Raw genomic sequence first — 18,320 nt, 5'->3', positions numbered from 1 at the left:
AAATGTCTCCTTATTTTTGTGTTTTTATTTTGATAATATTTAATCGAAATAAAAAATTAACAGTTTACCTCACTTAGATCTTCGATTACATCAAGAGGTTCTTTCCGCATTTGACAAAAATTCTACTTACGGGGGGCCTCTGGCTAGTACAAACTTTGAATAAAATATTCATGGTCTTACCCCTGCTTATAAATATTTAGTTAGTCTTGAAAAAATTGTTAGTACAACACTGTGTTAAACAACATTAACAAACACTGTTGTCTGTAAGTTCCATATGCTATAATAATATCTTGCTGTTTTGGGAGCACATCAGAACGGAAGGAATCGTTTTGCTCAAGAAAGATCAACATTCGTGAAGCCGTCAATAAAACAAGAAATATTTTCGTCCCGTCAGCTCAAACAGTGAAGGATCAGGAAGTTAGATGAACCAATAAGAGAGAGGATGGACAACTCGTTCTTTCGCGCGATGTAAGAAAGGGGACTTCCCTTATGCTGAAAGCATCCGTGTAAAAACTACTTTGATCCGTTTGATTTCCACCAGTAACTGAATCTTTTGCTCAAGACAACAATCTGAAATGTTAGTTTCGTCAGAATATTGGAGTGTTTCTGAGATTTTCACTCACCATTTTTATATTTATCAAACTGAACGACTCCCATCGTCAGAATGTTTGTGTTGCTGAATGTGTTTGAAAAATAACTGATCGCTTGTTGTATTCTTTTGTACTCAGTGTATTTGTCTCAAGCAGAATCTGACCAAACTCAGAACCAACAATGGGGAGTCTTAAAATCATTTTACTCAGTGCCGCTTGCATCATTCCTCACTTGGTGCTTTCTGTCAAACAAACGGTAAGTTTTTGGATTCCCTATAGTATTTCAGCTCCTTCATTTTAAAGGATTGAATCTCTATGTAGCTCTTCTTCTTCGGATCGATTTTTCTTTTAAATTTATTTATTGCGCATGTGAAGTGTCGCTTGCGCACTCGATATGTGACCGAACCGTTGCGAACATTCTCGCCTCCCAGTTCCTTTACTTCGCTTTCAAATTCTTCCTTTGTTGGGTCATTTTGGCTATAACATAATTTAAACTCGTTTTAGACTATTTTTCAACAAGAAAGTGAAACTTTATTTTCAAATCGGAGTAATCGCGAGTGTGACGTGTCGCTTGAGTGCTCGATATGTGATGGAATCGTCGCGAACGTCATGACTCGCTTTCCAGTTCTTCCTTTGTTCCGTCATGTTTGTCATAACATAATTTAAACTCAATTAAGAATAGTTTTCAAGAAGCAAGTGAGACTTTATCGTCAAATTAAGTGTTTCAGTCCAGTATGTCATTTCACGGTTGCAACAAGACATGAAGTGAGTTCCACAAACATTAATTACATTTTTGTGATCGTCTCTTATCCCTTTACGATAATTAGTGAAGGAACCTAAGTAAGGCTGTTTCCTTCGCTTCAATCACATGCGTCCACCGGGTGAGCCAGAGAGCAAAAAATTGAGTAGTGCCATTCGAGAATGCCAAGTTCACTGAAACCCTGAGATAGGTCAACACATGGGCTGTTTATCGGCTACTTGTGAGACAATGAGAGGGCAATCAGACCCATACATGTACAATGTCTGAAGTCGGTCACGCATGTAACCGATAAATAAACTCGTGCTCTGCAGATATGCAGATCGTCCAAAATTGCTTCTTCCTGTTAAGCAGCAAAGGACAGAACTGGTAACAAAGGCAAATAAATTTGAGTTCAGTTCACGATAAGAGGTGGATGGAAACTAAGTTTACCTTAGTTGTTTTGTAGACACAACGTCCTGTGAGCCCAACATGCGCAGTCAGTGGCGTGCCAGGGGTACCTGGTGTTCCGGGACTTAACGGACGAGATGGGACCAAGGGCGATGTTGGTCCTGTGGGAGCACCTGGCAAGAAAGGACCAAAAGGCTCCTCTGGCACCAAAGGAGACCAAGGCCCTGTAGGACCACCTGGGAAGGCGGGAGCTAAGGATCCTCAGGGTGACAAAGGAGAAAAAGGTCCCACCGGAGTGATCCCTCAAAAAAACTGGAAACAGTGCGCGTGGAAAGCTTTCAATGATGGAAAAGACAAAGGATTGATAAAGGTAAGTGTATGTTTTTAAAGTGAAATGATTTTCCTCCTTTACTAGCATAATTACTGTTGTAATCTCATTCTCATTCTCATTCTCATTATCTTCTTCCTGGCTCTTCTTTTTCTTCATGGGTCATTACGATCACCAGCACCAACAACGTCTTTACACCAACAAGGCCACTTTGCATCACCATCATCGTGACCATGTAAATCTCCATATTAGTCCATATTCATCACTATTTTCGTTATTTTTTCATTGTTGTTGTTGTTCGTCTTTTCTTAGGTCTTTCTCGCTCTTCTTCTTCGTTAAATATTTATCTTCCTCGTCTTCACGTTTGTCATATGAAGTAATATCTTTGATTATCTTAATATTTTATTGCTTTTTCCTTTGAAAGGAGTGTGTCTTTATCAAAAAGGAGGCCAACACAGCGTTGAAGGTCGAGTTTGATGGCGATTTCAGGGTAGCTTTCTGCCTGCTTTGCTGTAAACGTTGGTATTTCACCTTCAATGGCGCGGAATGTTCCAAACCAGTCCCTATCGACGCGGTTGAAATTATCCATACAAACCATGGCAGAACAGACTTCAATTTTCACAAGCACAGTCAGATCGGAGGATACTGTGAGGGGATTGGCAAGGGGACCGTTCGGGTCGGATTGATGGCTGGAGACTGTGGCCATGGGTACAAGAACGGTGGTGACGCGTACGCTGGGGCGGTCTCCACCAGCCGCATCGTTATCGAGGAAGTCCCTCCGCCCCAGTAGCTGCAGGAGCATCATTGTCCTTCGTGGATCAAAAGGACACCTTAGCTTAGTTTGGGTTCGCTATTATAAACAGCAAGGCGTTTATATTCGATTTAAATTTTCGGATGTAAAGAGGCATGTCTTAAGGTGAATAAAAATGCTTTTTAAGGGGAAATGTGTCTGAACTTATCTTGCACTGTTTCGTTTAAATATCGCTAAATTAACGCGAGGGAGTACCGCATTACCGACCAGAACTTTGAACAGTTTAATAAAAGGAAAACTCAAAAATGTCTTCAACTTTCTCTCGTTTTAGCCGTGAAAATGCTTTTCAGTCCACTTCACAAATTCCCATTTGCATGTACTTAAAATAAAGCGATTAACGTAATGAATATACATTAAAAGCAAGAAATTGTAACTCATGGAAAACATGCGTAAAGAGCGCTGGTTTACTAATCAATCGTGATTAGTTTGGGTCACGCTTATGTAAAGCTAAATGAAGAACAACCTTTTCCCTGTTTGGTTCGATACGTATATTCAGAGCAAAACCAAAAAGGAACACAAAGTATTTCTGACATTCAAATGTTTTGGACCATTGAAAATTTTAAGTTGAAGAGCGAGCAAGCGCTTATTCGAGATCTAGCGAGTATACTTGTGAGTACGACATAACCAGCCGAGTTCAGTGCAAAAGAAAGCAATGTCAAGGTGGGTTTTGTCTGATTTTAGATTTCTTTTAAAAAAAATTACGTTGATATACTTGCTCAAGGAAGAATAAGTATCTATTAGTTCAGTTTTGGCGATCCTAGCGAAGACTCGCGGAAACAAGTGCAGGTTTCTACACTTTTGTTCGGTGCAATAACTATAGAAAAGGTTCAGTGTCCTTAAGTCATCCGGTTGTTCCGGACTGAACCTTTCCAAAAGAGCTATTGTCTCATTCTATTTGAGTAAATTTTTCCTGCCGAAAATGGTCTTTCCTGAAACGTAATAGCCCGACAGAGAAACATGTACAAGAAATCGCTTAAAATGAAATCCATAGATTAATGGAGGGGAAGAAGTGCATTTAGCTGAAGACCCTTTCAATTGCCTTTCCAGAAAACAACAAAGGGACATAAACAGATTCTCAGTGAAATAAAAAACGTCTATTGTTTTTGTTTTTCAACAAAACGAGCACAGTGATTGGTTGATTCTTGGTCACGTGCCCCTGGTCAAGTATAAATGTATCCCGACCGGGATACAATTCCGCGGTTGTTGCCCTCGCAGTTGTTTGTTTGTTTTGCTTTGACTGTTGAAGGGAAGGTCTAAATATATAAACTAGTTAGTTTTGTTGATCACTGCCTTCAGACATACGGAATGTTCAGCTACTTGATAGTTGCTGTTTACCATCAACATCATTACTCACTTTTCTTTTCAGTTGAGTCAATATTCAATGGTTTTCGCCATCGTCTCAGTACTGAAGTTCTTAGATTCAGTCTTGCAGAGTTTTTTTCTTAATTCTCTCTTTCCTTATAAAGTATCGGCTGTCAGCAACACATGTCGCAAAAATGTTCTCAGGCTGTGAACTGCACTGAACGGTTTTTAAGTTGAGTGCTAAAACGGCGATCACACGAGTGCAGAAAGCTGATCCAAAGCGCGGGATTCAAACGTGCATGCAGAATCCTCTGAATTGTCTCGCTTTCGATTGGTGCGCTGACGAACCGACGCTTCCCGCTCTTACTGGCGAGAGTCTGAGCAAATTGTTTGTACTTATTCACCAGTTTGAGAAAATCAATGTACTCCAAAGCAGAAGCCCTTTTCGAGAGTCAAATGTCTAATTATAATTTTGACCAAAGCGCGTTTTTTACTTACTTTAAGGAACACAACTTTACTTTTAAGTTGTTGCGTGATGTTTAAGACGATGATTTTGCTGGGTTCAGTCTTAGAAGACAGAAGATCAAGGTGAAAGCAAGAATGAAGAAAAACGAAAACCATGATAACAGTAGATTAATACGGGGTTAAGTAACTGCGCAAGCCAAGGGTCACACCCAGTAGGACAAGGCTATGCACCAAAGGTGCGAATGGAGCAATCCACGAGGACACATGAGATACCATTGACTTTGACGACTCTAAAATCATTGACAAACGTAGCCATGGCATCCGAACGACTCTCGAGTCTTGGCACAAGGTAAAATTTTGAGACAATGTAGAATTCTTTTAGTTTCTTTTAAAACTAACACTAACAATTCCAACATTCCTCGTATCATACCTTAGATAACATTCTTGACATTTTTGTTTAATTTTTCTTAACGTTTCAATTCTTTACCTTTTATCGTTTGAAGACACCTGTCAACTGTCAACTGCTCATTGTTTTTAAAGTTTTTGAACAGAGCGCGTCTTTTACTTATTTTCAGGAAGACGACTGTTGTGCCACTATTGATCAAGCATGGTTACTTTGGGAAACACTCGTGGATACACCGTAGACGTTTCATTTTCGCTTTTTGTTGTTTAGTTTTTTTAACGTTTGAATTATTTACAATTTATCCTTTGAAGACAACTGTCAGCTTGTCTAAAGCTCGCAGTTTGTATAATTTTGATCAAAGCGCGTTTTTTACTTACTTTAAGGAACACAACTGTTTTTTCCACTTATTGATCAACCGTGGCTTTGCGCAAGACTCATGGATGCATCCTAGACGTTTCATGTCTAGAAAAATTAGCATAAGTTGTCAAGCAGCCATTCATTACGTTGCTTATTAACCTTTCACCCAGAAAGCAAGGGCTCTCTTCTACCTCTCATATGGCATTCAAGACAGAAAATTATAAGAGTGAAGCCTTGCCACTAACTGCTGTAAACGACATAAACGTACACGGCGTTCCTTGAGGTGAGAACCTAGTTTATTGTTAGGCGGGAATTGAACTACCTTGACAAAATACAGGAGTTAATCAGCAAGAATTCATTTTCTTGACGTTGAAAGTTTAACCAGACAAGAACTACATGAGTAAAAACAAAGACTAGTCTTTACGGACATTCACGTTATTCACCGATTAACTCATACAACGTTCGCTTGGAGCGAAAACGCTGTTAAATGGTAAAAGTAAAAAATTCTACTCTGTAACATTCCTGTATTACATTGCCGCGCGATAGCTTTTGTGTGCAACCTTCAGCGCGCATTGTGCTGTATTTTCATGCCTTGTGCCACTTGTTGCGCGCATTGTTACATGAGACAGTTCCGAAGAGAAAGATGAGGAAACATAAAAATTGGGGTGCGCAGACGGCACGCTGCAATTCCAAAAAGGTGCGTGTAATATTTTTTTGATGTGTTCTTCATACCTTGAGTCAAGTTCTTTTGATTTTAACTTATTTGCGTTTAAATTTCCATGACCTTCGTTCCCTAGAATTGCCTTCCCTGTTGTCTAACTTACTCTTTAGATCGGTAGCGTCAAAATATGATCGGCTGAACAACTGAGTCCCTACCATCATCACCAGAAAGCAGAAAAAGAAGCAATCGGACGCTCATTTCCATTTGCAGCATTCTGAGTTCGTCGTCTAAGGAGTCGCTCTACCCGTTTTACGTTTGCCATTACAAAAACGATAAAAAATAAGATAGACACTTATAGATAAATAAAGATTTCTTTATATGGTTTCTTCCATCTTCCTTAAGAGAACAATTCATTGAATGCGATTTCTGGTAAAGCGTAATTTCATCAATTAAATTTAGCAAGTAAATTTATTATAAGCTGATCTATTTTCATGCTACCCGTCAAATACTTCCCTCATTAATTCAAAGTGCATTTTAATGAAACTGACCCCTTGCTAAACAAACTAACTTGTCTCAAACTTGTCACTGTGACTGATTTTTATTCCTGAGGTTTGTAATACTTTCTAACAATTCAGTGTCTTTGTGTCATTGGACGTTTCACTTTTGTACCATTTCAGTTATATTTTATTCCAAATATCTCCTTATTTTTGTGTTTTATTTTGATAATAATCGAAATAAAAAAGTCACGGTTTACCTCACTTGGATCTTCGAATACATCAAAAGGTGCTTTCCGTAATTTTCTCAAAAATTCCCCTGACAGAGAGCCTCTAGCTTGTACAAACTTTGAATAAAATATTCATGGCCTTATCCCTGCTTGTAAATGTAAGAGTTTGTCTTGCAAAAATTGTTAGTACAACACTGTGTTAAACAACATTAACAAACACTGTTGTCTGCAAGTTCCATATGCTATAAGATATCTTGTCATTTTTGGAGCACATCAGTACGGAAGGAATGTTTTACTCAAGAAAGATCAACATTCGTGAAACCGTCAATAAAACAACAAATATTTGTCGTCTCGTCAGCTCAAATAGTGAAGGATCAGGAAGTTAGATGAACCAATAAGAGGGAGGATGGACAACTCGTTCTTTCGCGCAATGTAACAAAAGGGACTTCCCCTACGCTGAAAGCATCATTTCAGTGTGAAAACTACTTTGATCTGTTTGATTTCCACCAGTAATTGAATCTTTTGCTCAAGACAACAATCTGAAATGTTAGTTTCGTCACAGTATGGAAGTGTTTCTGAGATTTTCACTCACCGTTTTTATATTTGTCAAACCGGCTGAATAACTCCCATCGTCATAATGTTTGTGTTGCTGAATGTGTTCGAAAAATAACTGATCGCTTGTTGTATTCTTTTGTACTCAGTGTATTTGTCTTCAGCGGAATCTGACCAAACTCGAACCAACAATGGGGAGTCTTAAAATTATTTTGCTCAGTGCCGCGTGCATTATTCCCCACTTGGTGTTTTGTGTCAATCAAACGGTAAGTTTTTGGATTCCTTATAGTATTTTCCTTCATTTCAAAGGATTGAATCTCCACGTTGCTCTTCCTCTTCAGATCGATTTTCTTTTGATTTATTGCGCGTGTGAAGTGTCGCTCGCGCGCTCGATATGTGACCGAATCGTTGCGAACATTCTCGCTTCCCAGTTCCTTTACTTAGCTTTCATATTATTCCTTTGTTGCGTCATTTTGGCTATAACGTAATTTAAATTCATGTAAGACTATTTTTCAAGAAGAAAGTGAAACTTTATTTTCAAATCAAATGACTCATCGCGAGTGTGACGTGTCGCTTGAGTACTCGATATGTGATGGAATCGCCGCGAACATCATGGCTCGCTTCCCAGTTCTTCCTTTGTTCCGTCATTTTTGTCATAACATAATTTAAACTCGCTTATGAATAGTTTTCAAGAAGCAACCGAAACTTTATCGTCAAATTAAGTGTTTCTGTCCAGTATGTCATTTCACGATTGCAACAAGACATGAAGTGAGCTCCACAAACATTAATTACATTTTTATGATCGTCTCTTATCCCTTTACGATAATAAGTCCAGGAAGCTAAGTAAGGCTGTTTCCTTCGCTTCAATCACATGCGTCCGCCGGGAAAGCCAGATAGTAGAAAATTGTGTAGTGCCATTCGAGAATACCGAGTTCACTGAAATCCTGAGATAGGTCAACACACGGGCTGTTTATCGGCTACTTGTGAGTCAACGAGAGTGCAATCACACCCATACACGTACAATGTCTAAAGTCGCTCACCCACGTAACCGATAAATAAACTCGTAACTGCAGATATCCAGATCGTCCAAAATTACTTCTTCTTGTTAAACAGCCAATGAGAGAAGTGGTATAAAGGGCAAATAAATTTGCTTTCAATTGATGATAAGAGGTGAATGGGAACGAAGTTATGTTATTTGTTTTTAAGAAACAACGTCCTGCGAACCCAACATGCGCAGTCGGTGGCGTGCCAGGGGTCCCTGGTGTTCCAGGACTTAACGGAAGAGATGGGGCCAAGGGTGATGGAGGTCCTGTGGGAGTACCTGGCAAGAAAGGACCAAAAGGCTCCTCTGGTACCAAAGGAGATCAAGGCCCAGTTGGACCACCTGGGAAGACGGGAGGTAAGGGTCCTCAGGGTGACAAAGGAGAAAAAGGCCCCACCGGGGTGATCCCTCAAAAAAACTGGAAACAGTGCGCATGGAAAGCTTTGAATGATGGGAAAGACTCTGGTTTGATAAAGGTAAGCATATATTTTTAAACCAACACCATCACCATTTTGCATTATTATTACCACCACTACCACCATGACAGCTATCACCACGACCAGCTTTATCTCCATATTCATCACCATTGTCGTTCTTCTTCTTCTTCTTCTTCTTCTTCTTGAACTGTTTTAAAATTTACCTTCCTCTTCTTCACATTTGTCGTACGAAGCAATATCTTTGATACCATTAATATTTCATTGCTCTTCTCCTTTAAAAGGAGTGTGTCTTTATCAAAAAGGAGGACAAAACAGCATTGAAGGTCGAGTTTGATGGCGATTTCAGGGTAGCTTACTGCGTGCGTTGCTGTAAGCGTTGGTATTTCACCTTCAATGGTGCGGAATGTTCCAAACCAGTAACCATCGAAGCGGTTGATGTTATCTATGATAACCATGGCAAAACACACACCAACATTCACAAGCACAGTCAGATTGGAGGATACTGTGAGGGGATTGGCAAAGGAACCGTTCGTGTCGGATTGATGGTTGGAGACTGTCCTGGATACAAGACCGGCTCTGACGCGTACGCTGGGTACATCTCCACCAGTCGCATCGTGATTGAGGAAGTCCCTCCGCCTCAGTAGCTGCAGGAGCATGACAGTCCGTCATGGATCAAGAAGACACCTTAGCTTAGTTTGGGTTCGCTATTATGAACATCAAGGCGTTTATATTTGGTCTAAATATCTAAATTTTCGGGAAGCTTAACACCTTTTGTAAGGAACCATGCGTTTAGAAAAATAAAAATGGGTTTAAGGAGAAAGATGTCTTTGAATTTATCGTCCAGCGTTTTCAGCTAAATATCGCTCTTTAACGCGAGGAAGTACCATAATTGCCGACCAGACCTTTAAGGACATACATAAAAGAAAAACTAAAAAATGTCTTCAACATCCATTATTTTATCTTTTCTCGCTTTAACGTAACAACGCTTTTCAGTCCCTTTCAAAAATTTCCTTTTACCAGTACCTAAAATAACGCATTTAACTAAATGAATAGACATTTTAAAGAAAGGAATTAGAACTCTGTCATGGAAAGCAAGAGTAAAGAGAGCCGGTTTAGGAGTCAACGACGATTAGTTTTAGCCAATTTTTCCCTGATTGGTTAGCGCACTTTGCGCAGGTTTTCTGTACCTGTAAAGCAGAGCGCAGATATTCAAAGCAAAACCAAAAGCAAACACAAATTATTTCTGACATCCAAACGCTGAAAAATTGAAAGGCGCATAAATGCTTATTGTAGACAACATTACCAGCTTTTCAGTCAAAAAAAAAAAGAGAAAAAAATATGTATATTTTTGTTATACATGCTCGTATGCGACCTGCTTTTAGACAAACATGGGGACGAGCTCGAGGAATAATTAAATTGCAATCAGTTCAGTCTTACCGATTCCAGCGAGGACTCTCAAATTAAAAAATTTCACCCGTAGCTTAAAGTGCACCTAGCCCCCCAATTTTTTTTCGCTTAAATAAATTTTTGCACCTGTTCGAAACGCATTGAGCCTTTTTGTGCCTTTTTTCAACCAAATCTTGACTTTTTATAGGCTGTAAAAGTCAAGCCATCATCTGTCCCATGACCGAGCTAGTAAGGGGCATGGGTCTATTCCTTACATGACGTCACAAACTGCTTTGCATGCATTTTCACACAGACTTAATACAATGCAAATCAGTTTGTGAAGTCAAGCAAGAAATAGACCCATGCCCCTTACCAGCTCGGTCATGGGACAGATGATGGCTAGATTTCGTAACTTTTACAGCCTTTAAAAAGTCAAGATTTGGTTGAAAAAGGCGCCAAATAGCGCAATGTGTTTCGAACAGGTGCAAAGATTTATTTAAGAGAAAAAAAATTGGGGGGTTAGGTGCACTTTAAAAATTTCTGTTGAGCACAATATTAAATAAAATATCAACGGCACATTTCATTGAGACAAGACTAGAACGAAGGTTCTTTCTGTATTTTACAGTGACTGAAATTCTGTCGTGCGTAAGCTTGCAGAAAGTTTGAATCCATAAGTCTACCTTTGTGGTCTTTTGAGTAAATTGTTGCTTCACTGTACGTGGCGGTCACACGAGTGTTTTTTTCCTTTAAAAAGGAGACGCTGTTCGTCGAAACAGTCGTATTTCAAGCTTCCTGTGAAGACTGCTCATGTAGCACCGGATTGGCATTATGCAGCAATCACCCCAGTCATTCGTCGCTCGAAACTCACTTCTTGCGTTTGGTTCCTTGCGATTTTCACCTCCTGCTTCGACCGTGAGGGTTCTAAATTTTATCGCCCCTGAATGGCGACGCAATATTTTTCAGAAAATCGCATCGCCTGTACATTGGGAAGAAATCGTCCGTTTAAGCGCGGTAATGATAACGAAGAATCAGGAATTAACACACTTTCAGTTTCGTATATAGTCATCCTTTGTCCAGATCTAAGATCCTTCGATTTATTTTTCAACATATATACTCCATTGGCTCCTGCTCCGCGGCTTTTCCGCACTTAAACATTTGTTTTCTGTGTACGTTTTTTCGGCCTACTTCATTTGAACAACTGCATGGAATTGAAGTATGCTGTGATATCCAAACAAGGTTTAGTTGAAGAAGTCTGAGCACTGCTGGTCTAAGATTAAAGCGTGCACGAGAAGGACCAATAAAAATGGCGTAAGTAAAGGCTAGTGGGTAAAGGATGGGAGAGCACGGTCTGACATCCTGCCTCTCTTGAGTGATAGGTTACCTGATCGGTGGGCCGGAAATAAAGGCTATCCCGCAAAAAGGGATAGTGGGGGGAGTGGGGAGCTCCCTGTCTCCCTCCCTCTCAAAGTCACGCGTCGGTGGCCAGTCGCTCACATTGGTTACCAATTTGTCTTGTGTTGTACTGTCACTAAGGATCCTGGAGGATCCACTGTAAACCAACCGTTGCGCCTCTTTGATTAGTCACAGAAACAAGTGCAGGTTTTGACATTTTTGTTCGGCGCAATAACTATAGGAAAAGAAACCCTTAAGTTGTCAGGTAGCTTCGCATTGAACCTTTCAAAAAGAGCCATCGCCGGAAATCCCGATCGAAAAGTACTTTCCCTGAACCGTAATAGCCGAAAGAGAAATATGTACAAGAAATCGTTTAAGGTGGGGGTTCACCTGAAAGCCGTTTTGACGCCGCTTAAAATCGGTCAAATAGAAATATCTTGTTTGCATTTCAAGCAATACAAAAACCCTCCATTCCTAACACAAATCAATGATTTGGGGTGTTTTATGAATTTTTGGGTGATTTTTTGGTAAATTTGGAAGGAAATAATTTTTCTTGAAGGATTGGTAAAATTAAAAGAAATAAGAAATGTTGAAGTTTAGTGAAGTTTTAAAATTAGAATTTGTAGTTAATAATTAATAGACGGATACCAAGTTAGTCCACCAGCAACCTGGGGTGCTCTTGCGTGGTTATCGACTGTCTGTTAGTGTTCCAAAAATCATTTTCTTTCTTCTATCCATTCTTAAAACCTCTTCAAATTTCACTCAAATTCAGGTAGAGCCCCACCTTAAAGTGAAAACCGATACGAAGTTTATTAAGGGGAAGAAGCGCATTTTATTGAAGACCCTTTCTGGAGATCAATTGCGTTTTCAGAAAAAAAAAAAAAAAAATAACAGAACAGAGTCAGATTCTCAGTGATAATAAAGACGTCCATTGCTCACTGCCTTCAGACATACGGAATGTTCAGCTACTTGATTGTTCCCGTGTATCATCAACATCGTTCCTCATTTTCCTTCGCCATCGTCTCAGTACTGAAGTTCTTTAAAAAGCTTAAAAATCGTCATTAAACGCATGTAATTAGTGCTAGTATCCAACACTACGCATCAGAGAGAAAAAGTCTTTAAAACTTGAAAATAATAATAATAATAATAATAATAATAATAATAATAATAATAATTATAATAATAATAATAATAATATTAATAATAATAATAATAATAATAATAATAATAATAATATTAATAATAATAATAATAATATTAATAATAAAATAAGGATGAACTAAAGAGTTAGACCAGACCCCTTATCACTATTATTATAGTTATAACACAGTGCGCGTGCTTCCCTATCTAATTCCTATTGGCGTCGTCATGGTACATTTTTTCAACATACGCACGGTTGACGTGTGCTAATCAGACTAACTTAACTCGGGCTTCCGTCGCTTAATTTTACAAAGTTTCCCAGAAATGGACGAAAAAAAGTGAAGAACTACCTGATATCTTTTCTTGGAATTGAGTCTTCTTCAACTGTGCCGTGCACAACATAAATACATAAATATCGCGATGAATTGAAACCCTAGATCAAGCGTTTCACTTTTTTTTTTATTCGAACATTTGAGTACTTAAACATTCTGTGGGCCTGGAACCTCGTTTGTCTACATTTTCATGGACTTTAAACAAGAGAGGATCCTCTCTTGCTTTAAACGAATTCAAAGAACCAAGTTTTCATTGACAATTTGAAATGAAACATTCTCGTTCAGACTATACCACTGTGGTGTGTTTGTATTAAACACAGCCAATGAGATTATTTGTTTTTCTGTACAGCACATTGAGTGAATTTTCCGCGTACTACTTTGTTGTCACTATGTTATAAAAGAATTGGTTCATGCTTTTAGCTGTGCGCATATTGAGTTATAGATGCACTTGGGTAGTTTGGAGAGCACTCACTGAAGAAACTATAGTTGCTCTCGGCTATACCTCGAGCAACTCTTTCGCTTCTCTCGTGCTCTCCAAACTTCCCGCCTGCATCCATAAGTCGATATACGCACACTAAGCATGAACCAATTCTTAAATAGTTGTAAAAAATTTTAACTGTCACTTTTGAAAATGTATGTTGACTAGCATACGAAATGTCAGTTATCAAATGCACAAGTTTCTTATATTAATCACCGCTTTTTGTATTTTATTGCTAATCAAGTTACGATGGCCCAAGAACAAAAGTTTTCATAAAAGAGTTAGAGTTCCGTTCTTTTTTTACGAGTCGGAGATATTCCAGCCTTCTTTCTAACGTGACGTTAGCATTTAACTATAGAACTGCAACTGAAGAAAATGGATAAACTGCGCGCTCATGATGTCATAACTACTAGTATACAAATTCGAAAACGTCACGTTTTGCACCTTGGTGATGTTTAACTATCAGCACTGCTTTCAATTTTCACACGTGTACTCCGTTTGACAGTTAGGCCTTTTCGGTTCTGATCACGTGACTTGCTAAAAATTAGGATGTGCTTACTTCAACTGAAATATTTGCGCAACTGCTTTGTTCGGTTTTAACAACTAAAGACGCAATAAACGTTATGGTAAGACCCGCAGTCGCTAAACAGATAAACGGAGAGGTCAGACTTGAAGAAAGTGATCAAACAGACTTGAAAAACAAGCCACAGATCGGGCATAATTACAACTTCTAATCACCATGAAATACTCCAAATCGTTCTTAGCCCGTTAAACGTTTACAAGACGAAATATTGGAAGCAAACAAAAACAGGACTTAGCAGCCGTGTATCCCTTCCAATCCCATAAACCTAACTGAATTATCTAACTATTATTCTGGTCAGTAATGCAAAACTTCATTAATTCTTGAAACTTACACGACGACGAACACATTCAAATTATACTTCAGTGAACAATGTATACGTCTTTCATAAGCATCTGTCACTGTGATTTAATGTCATCAATATTTCGCTTAAAATATTTTTATGTTTGCTGATGGTTACAATGTTGTCTAAAAAATTAATGCCTCTACTCATTGACTTCGATTAAAAGTGGGAGATTCAGGGGACATAATTTTCGTATTTAATTATAAATTATCTGCATGAGACTGAAAGAAACTTCAAATTCATAGGTGAAACCTCTCCTGAAAATTATTGCAGATGTCGTTCACCATTCCTGTAAAAACTAATCGTTAAAATGAACAGTTACAAAGTTTCCTTGGCTCTCTGACAGAAACGATTTCTTATTTGAGTCATCTGATTGACACTGCTTTGATTTATTATTGTCTGCATTGCGTTCAAAGTTCTCTTTACCTTTAAATTTTGAAGTTGGAGGCAGTGAAATACGTGCTTACTTACGATATAAGGAAAAGATGAGTGTCTTTCACTTAATAAAAAAATGCGCCTGGAAACTTTTTTTTACATAACAACGGCCGTTACTGTTTATTGGCTCCAACACTATTATTATTTTTCAAAATCCCTTCCGGACGAAATCTTTTGATTAATAAATTATTCAATTTTCTGTATGTTGTTTAATCATATTTTTCTATAACTAATTTAGCAAACAGGTTTTGTTTTAATTTGTCAACCAACCAGAATGAGTTTAGGAAACTCGTTTTTGCCAGAAACAAGCCATTCTAAAAATAGGTTTCTTACGAGAAGCACTCTGTCGTCTACACGGTAATTGAAAGTCTACTTAAGGCTGTTTGAATAATCCGGATTTTACTTAGCCGCAAGAAAGAGAAGGCAAGTCCAAAATTGTAGGGAAAAGCTACAAAGGTGAGGCTCAGCACTTCAGTTTAGCGATGGATCGGAAACTTCTTGGGCGCGTATTGCTGTTTAATAGCACAGAGTACCTAACGGTTTATTTCGGTGGATATCTATTCAGATGACCTTCAGATCGCCTCAGAAATTCGCATTTATTAATCGTAAGCAAAATGCAAAGTTTTCTTCGGGAAAAAGTCCGCTTAAAATTTCGAAAGAACTAATTCTTTACGTTTCTGGAGGTGGCGAATATGCCGTTAAAACGCGAGAAAAGGTCCGCTTATATTTTCGTAAAACCAAAAACAGCTAGAAAATTTGGGAAATAAGATTTCGTTTCCTAAACTTTTCAGCTAAAATCTTATGCAAATATATCTTTATCTGGGAATTCAGGAGACAACATTTTACGTTTTTTGTTTAATTGTCCTCGTTTGGTGCTACTCAGTGATAACATTTTAGCTCAGCCATCAATGTTCGTTCGCCTACTCGTGCATCAATATTTGCCAAATACATTATAGATACGCGTAAATTCCTATGAGATTTGTTTAGAAAAAATAACTTTCTTTTACACTTTTTCCTAGGTAGATCAACTCTTTCAGCTTGGAGAACAACGCATCCAAACTTGAATTGAAGAAACAATGGGTTACATTATCGTTTGGCCTGTTATGTCGACTATGATACCGCACTCGGTATTATCCGCCAAAAAGCCGGTACGTTATAACTTTCGTGGTATCGGGGATCGCAAGCTCTCTAACACTGATCCTAATGCTGTTTTCATTGCCCCAACGACATCCGTCCGTCGAGTCAGACAAACTGTGCACGACCAATTAGTGGCTAAAGGGAGTGAATTACATTTGAGAATGCTGTCCTAAGAAACCCTGAAATATAGTCTCACAACCATGACTGTAAATGTGCACTTGAGGAGTTAAGGGAAAGCGGTTCCCATATTTCTGCCTAAACTGACACCTAAAAATTGCACCAAAGGATGTTCAGATTGTTCAAGTTGTCAATCTTTTCGTTAATCTTTAATGGAGCGAGCTGGTAGAAAAGGCAATTAAAATTATTCAGTTGAATACATAAAAAGATGAATGGCAGTTGTGTTTATCCCGAGGCTCATGTTGTTTTACAGACACAATGTCCTGCCAGCCAAACATGCGCAGTCAGTGGCGTGCCAGGGGTCCCTGGTGTCCCAGGACTCAACGGAAGAGATGGGGCGAAGGGTGATGGAGGCCCTGTGGGAGTACCTGGCAAGAAAGGACCAAAAGGCTCCTCTGGCGCCAAAGGCGACCAAGGTCCTGTAGGACCACCTGGCAAGAGAGCACCAAAAGGCTCCTCTGGCACCAAAGGAGACCAAGGCCCTGTAGGACCATCTGGGAAGACGGGAGCTAAGGGTCCTCAGGGTGACAAAGGAGAAAAAGGCCCCACCGGGTTGAACCCTCAAAAAAACTGGAAACAGTGCGCGTGGAAAATTTTGAATGATGGGAAAGACTCTGGTTTGATAAAGGTAAGCATATATTTTTAAACTAATACTATCACCATTTTGCACTATTATTACCACCACTACCACCATGACAGGTATCACCACGACCAGATTTATCTCCATATTCATCGCCATTATCGAGAACTGTCATTCTTCTTCTTCTTCTTCTTCTTCTTCTTCTTCTTCTTCTTCGTGAACTGTTTTAAAAGTTACCTTCCTCTTCTTCACATTTGTCATACGAAGCAATATCTTTGATACCATTAACATTTCATTTATTTTTCCTTTGAAAGGATTGTGTCTTTGTCAAAAAGGAGGACAAAACAGCATTGAAGGTCGAGTTTGATGGCGATTTCAGGATCTGCTGCTGCGTGCGTTGCTGTAAGCGTTGGTATTTCACCTTCAATGGCGTGGAATGTTCCAAACCAGTCACCATCGAAGCGGTTGATGTTATCCAAGATAACAATGGCAGAACAGACACCAACATTCACAAGCACAGTCAGATCGGAGGATACTGTGAGGGGATTGGCAAAGGAACTGTCCGTGTGGGATTGATGGTTGGAGACTGTGGCCACGGATACAAGACCGGGTCTGACGCGTACGCTGGGTACATCTCCACCAGTCGCATCCTGATCGAGGAAGTCCCTCCGCCGCAGTAGCTTCAGGAGCATGACAGTCAGTCATGGATCAAGAAGACAAGTTAGCTTAGTTTGGGTTCGCTATTATGAACAACAGGGCATTTATACTTGATCTGAATTTTCGGGAGCTTAACACATTTTTAAGGAACTATGCCTTAAGAAAAATAAAAATGGGTTTAAGGAGAAAGATGTTTTTGAATTTATCGTCCAGCTTTTTCACCATATTACCGACTTGACCTTTGAGCACATACATAAAAGAAAAACTAAAAAATGTCCTCAACATCCATTATTTTATCTTTTCTCGCTTTCACGTAAAAATGCTTTCCAGTTCCCCTTCAAAAATTTCCTTTTACCAGTACCTAAAATAACGCATTTAACTAAATTAATAGAGATTTTAAAGAAAGGAATTGTAACTCTATCATGGAAAGCAAGGGTAAAGAGAGCCGGTTTACGAGTCAATGATGATAGGTTTTACACAACTTTTTCCTTGATTGGTTAGCGCACTTTGCGCAGGTTTTCTGTACCTTTTAAGCAGAGCGCAGATCTATATTCGAAGCAAAACCAAAAAGCAAACACAAATTATTTCTGACATTCAAATGTTGAAAAGTTGAAAAGCGCGTAAGTGCTTATTGTAGACAACATTACCAGCTTTTCAGTGAACTGAAAAAAAAAAAATAGCTATGTTATACATGCTCAAACATGATGCGACCTGCTTTTAGACAATCATAGGGACGAACTCAAGGAAGGAGTTGCAATCAGTTGAGTTTTACCGATTCCAGCGAGGACTCTTAACTTAAAAATAAAGGGCATACCTCATTGAGACTAAACTAGAACGAAGGTTCTTTCCGTATTTGACAGTGAC

General features: G+C 39.0%; 4 protein-coding genes across 7 annotated transcripts in view; 3 read left to right on the top strand and 1 right to left on the bottom strand.

Annotated features, from left to right (window-relative positions):
• LOC146480615 (uncharacterized) overlaps positions 1-18,320 on the bottom strand; it is an 85,645-nt gene that overhangs the window by 29,398 nt on the left and 37,927 nt on the right. The gene's annotated exons all lie outside the window — the stretch shown is intronic.
• LOC146480622 (collagen triple helix repeat-containing protein 1-like) lies at positions 527-3,022 on the top strand. The gene is made up of 4 exons (XM_085109856.1): positions 527-577; positions 729-846; positions 1,796-2,107; positions 2,490-3,022. The coding sequence occupies exons 2-4, from the start codon at positions 772-774 to the stop codon at positions 2,853-2,855; spliced, it is 753 nt and encodes a 250-aa protein (XP_084965982.1). The 5' UTR covers positions 527-577; positions 729-771; the 3' UTR covers positions 2,856-3,022.
• Positions 7,230-9,529, top strand: LOC146480621 (collagen triple helix repeat-containing protein 1-like). 2 transcript variants are annotated; one of them, XM_085109859.1, is made up of 4 exons: positions 7,230-7,334; positions 7,505-7,606; positions 8,547-8,858; positions 9,101-9,529. In XM_085109859.1, exons 2-4 carry the CDS (start codon positions 7,532-7,534, stop codon positions 9,461-9,463), a joined length of 750 nt encoding a protein of 249 aa, XP_084965985.1. In that variant the 5' UTR covers positions 7,230-7,334; positions 7,505-7,531; the 3' UTR covers positions 9,464-9,529. The 2 variants fall into 2 exon arrangements, with proteins under 2 accessions (XP_084965985.1, XP_084965984.1); XM_085109858.1 differs by having other exon boundaries at positions 7,236-7,334; positions 7,490-7,606.
• Positions 15,261-17,545, top strand: LOC146480620 (collagen triple helix repeat-containing protein 1-like). 3 transcript variants are annotated; one of them, XM_085109845.1, is made up of 5 exons: positions 15,261-15,361; positions 15,925-16,053; positions 16,473-16,635; positions 16,699-16,847; positions 17,114-17,545. In XM_085109845.1, exons 2-5 carry the CDS (start codon positions 15,982-15,984, stop codon positions 17,477-17,479), a joined length of 750 nt encoding a protein of 249 aa, XP_084965971.1. In that variant the 5' UTR covers positions 15,261-15,361; positions 15,925-15,981; the 3' UTR covers positions 17,480-17,545. The 3 variants fall into 3 exon arrangements, with proteins under 3 accessions (XP_084965971.1, XP_084965969.1, XP_084965970.1); XM_085109843.1 differs by having other exon boundaries at positions 16,473-16,847; XM_085109844.1 differs by having other exon boundaries at positions 15,298-15,332; positions 15,929-16,053; positions 16,473-16,847.

This window comes from Pavona decussata, unplaced genomic scaffold (assembly GCF_977016875.1).
Source record: "Pavona decussata unplaced genomic scaffold, jaPavDecu1.1 SCAFFOLD_53, whole genome shotgun sequence".
Classification (NCBI taxonomy): domain Eukaryota; kingdom Metazoa; phylum Cnidaria; class Anthozoa; order Scleractinia; family Agariciidae; genus Pavona; species Pavona decussata.
This window is presented reverse-complemented; position numbering and strand designations above follow the sequence as displayed.

Excerpts from the sequence above, each read along its gene's own strand:
- LOC146480622 (XM_085109856.1), top strand. The coding sequence starts at position 772 with ATGGGGAGTCTTAAAATCATTTTACTCAGTGCCGCTTGCATCATTCCT. Across the intron at positions 847-1,795 it reads TGCTTTCTGTCAAACAAACG|ACACAACGTCCTGTGAGCCC; the intron begins GTAAGTTTTTGG and ends GTTGTTTTGTAG. Across the intron at positions 2,108-2,489 it reads AAGACAAAGGATTGATAAAG|GAGTGTGTCTTTATCAAAAA; the intron begins GTAAGTGTATGT and ends TTCCTTTGAAAG.
- LOC146480621 (XM_085109859.1), top strand. The coding sequence starts at position 7,532 with ATGGGGAGTCTTAAAATTATTTTGCTCAGTGCCGCGTGCATTATTCCC. Across the intron at positions 7,607-8,546 it reads TGTTTTGTGTCAATCAAACG|AAACAACGTCCTGCGAACCC; the intron begins GTAAGTTTTTGG and ends TTTGTTTTTAAG. Across the intron at positions 8,859-9,100 it reads AAGACTCTGGTTTGATAAAG|GAGTGTGTCTTTATCAAAAA; the intron begins GTAAGCATATAT and ends CTCCTTTAAAAG.
- LOC146480620 (XM_085109843.1), top strand. The coding sequence starts at position 15,982 with ATGGGTTACATTATCGTTTGGCCTGTTATGTCGACTATGATACCGCAC. Across the intron at positions 16,054-16,472 it reads TATTATCCGCCAAAAAGCCG|ACACAATGTCCTGCCAGCCA; the intron begins GTACGTTATAAC and ends GTTGTTTTACAG. Across the intron at positions 16,848-17,113 it reads AAGACTCTGGTTTGATAAAG|GATTGTGTCTTTGTCAAAAA; the intron begins GTAAGCATATAT and ends TTCCTTTGAAAG.